Source organism: Sinocyclocheilus grahami, unplaced genomic scaffold (assembly GCF_001515645.1).
Source record: "Sinocyclocheilus grahami isolate Dianchi unplaced genomic scaffold, SAMN03320097.WGS_v1.1 scaffold11037.1, whole genome shotgun sequence".
Lineage (NCBI taxonomy): Eukaryota > Metazoa > Chordata > Actinopteri > Cypriniformes > Cyprinidae > Sinocyclocheilus > Sinocyclocheilus grahami.
Genome location: NW_015513587.1, coordinates 1801 through 3117, shown reverse-complemented (window position 1 = coordinate 3117; position 1317 = coordinate 1801). Strand labels below are relative to the sequence as shown.

Here is a 1317-nt window from a genome sequence, read left to right as displayed (position 1 = left end):
GTGCGTGTTCACTACTGTGCGTGTTCACTACTGTGCGTGTTCACTTGGAAGATCACAGGACGCCACAGCTGTACGCTCAAACTTACTATGACTCTTTATATTCACATTATATATCGGTGTACTGTCATACCGGATGGGTTGGTGTATGTTAGTAAACATAGATGTCTTGTGTGTCAGTGCTTTGGGAGCTTGACGTCTCAAAATCAAAGACGCCTGAGCCGCTAACCCTAGATGTGAGTGCTGCAGTATCACGGAGCATAAAGTCACTTATTCCTTTGTCTGATTTACTTTGCAGAGAATCAAAGATGATGAGCTGTCCAGTCTCATCCAGAGGATGCTGGGTAATTATGAGGAAGGATATGACGGACCTGAGGAACTTTGTCCTGCGCTTCATAATGAGCGTTCTGCGCACTTCCCTCATGTGGACGAGCAGTGTGGACGCACGGATCGCTCCAGAGCCGCTTCAGACTCTGGCCCTCCTTCAGGTGAGAGCTGGGACAGTTTACCGGCCCTGTGTCCCCCGGTGGAGCCGCTGTCCCCTCTACAGTCCAGTGACTCGGACGGCGACCCGTCTCTAGAGCGCAGCAGGCCAGACGCGCCTCCACTGACTCACGTGCTCCCGCTGAATTTGCACGGTAAACTGGCCAACGCCAAGAAACCCACAGCATATGTGAGGCCGACGGTCGGTCAGGATCAGGTGACCAGTGGTTCTCCCGAACTGAAGGCCTCACCGGAGTCTTATGAGCACTTACAGGACCTGAAGGAGAGCAGCAAACCAAACCTTCCCGCTCTGCAGTCTGCTGATGTGAGTGTTTATCCGCAGACGTTATTACAGTGAGAGCGAAACTGACCCTGTGTGTTTCATCATCCAAATGTTAAACAAGGCCACATTCTCTCTCTGTCCGTCTGCAGATTGTGTCTGGAGCGCGTGTGGGGGACATTCTGCAGGTCAGTTGAGTTTGGGACAGTCTCGATTGATAGGAAAGCCGCAGGAGTTCAGTGTCTCTTTCACACACAGGAAATGACCTCATGGCCTCCACTACTGATGACCATTTGCACGCCAACCACAGCCGAGCCGCCTAAGTTCTCCTCCACTAATGAGGTTAGATCAGAATAAATGGTTTAGTTGGTCACTGAAACACTAGCATTTGAACTCATTCTTGAGCTCATTCTTTTTTGAACATTAATTCTTGTAACTGCTTTGACAGGAGACACATGGATTCCCGACTCTCAGTAAGTGTGTGTTTGTGTGTGTGTGTGTGTGTGTGTGTTTGTGTATTGTGGAAGTCTGTTTATGTGCCTTTAATTTGTTGTGTT

General features: G+C 49.6%; 1 protein-coding gene across 1 annotated transcript; it reads left to right on the top strand.

The window, feature by feature from the left end:
* Positions 1-293: 293 nt before the first annotated feature.
* Positions 294-1255, top strand: LOC107578590 (AF4/FMR2 family member 1-like; the record flags this gene model as incomplete). Its single annotated transcript, XM_016264534.1, has 4 exons — positions 294-805; positions 913-948; positions 1019-1102; positions 1209-1255. Coding segments are annotated over exons 1-4 (638 nt in total), but the record flags the coding sequence as incomplete, so codon positions are not given.
* Positions 1256-1317: the final 62 nt, after the last annotated feature.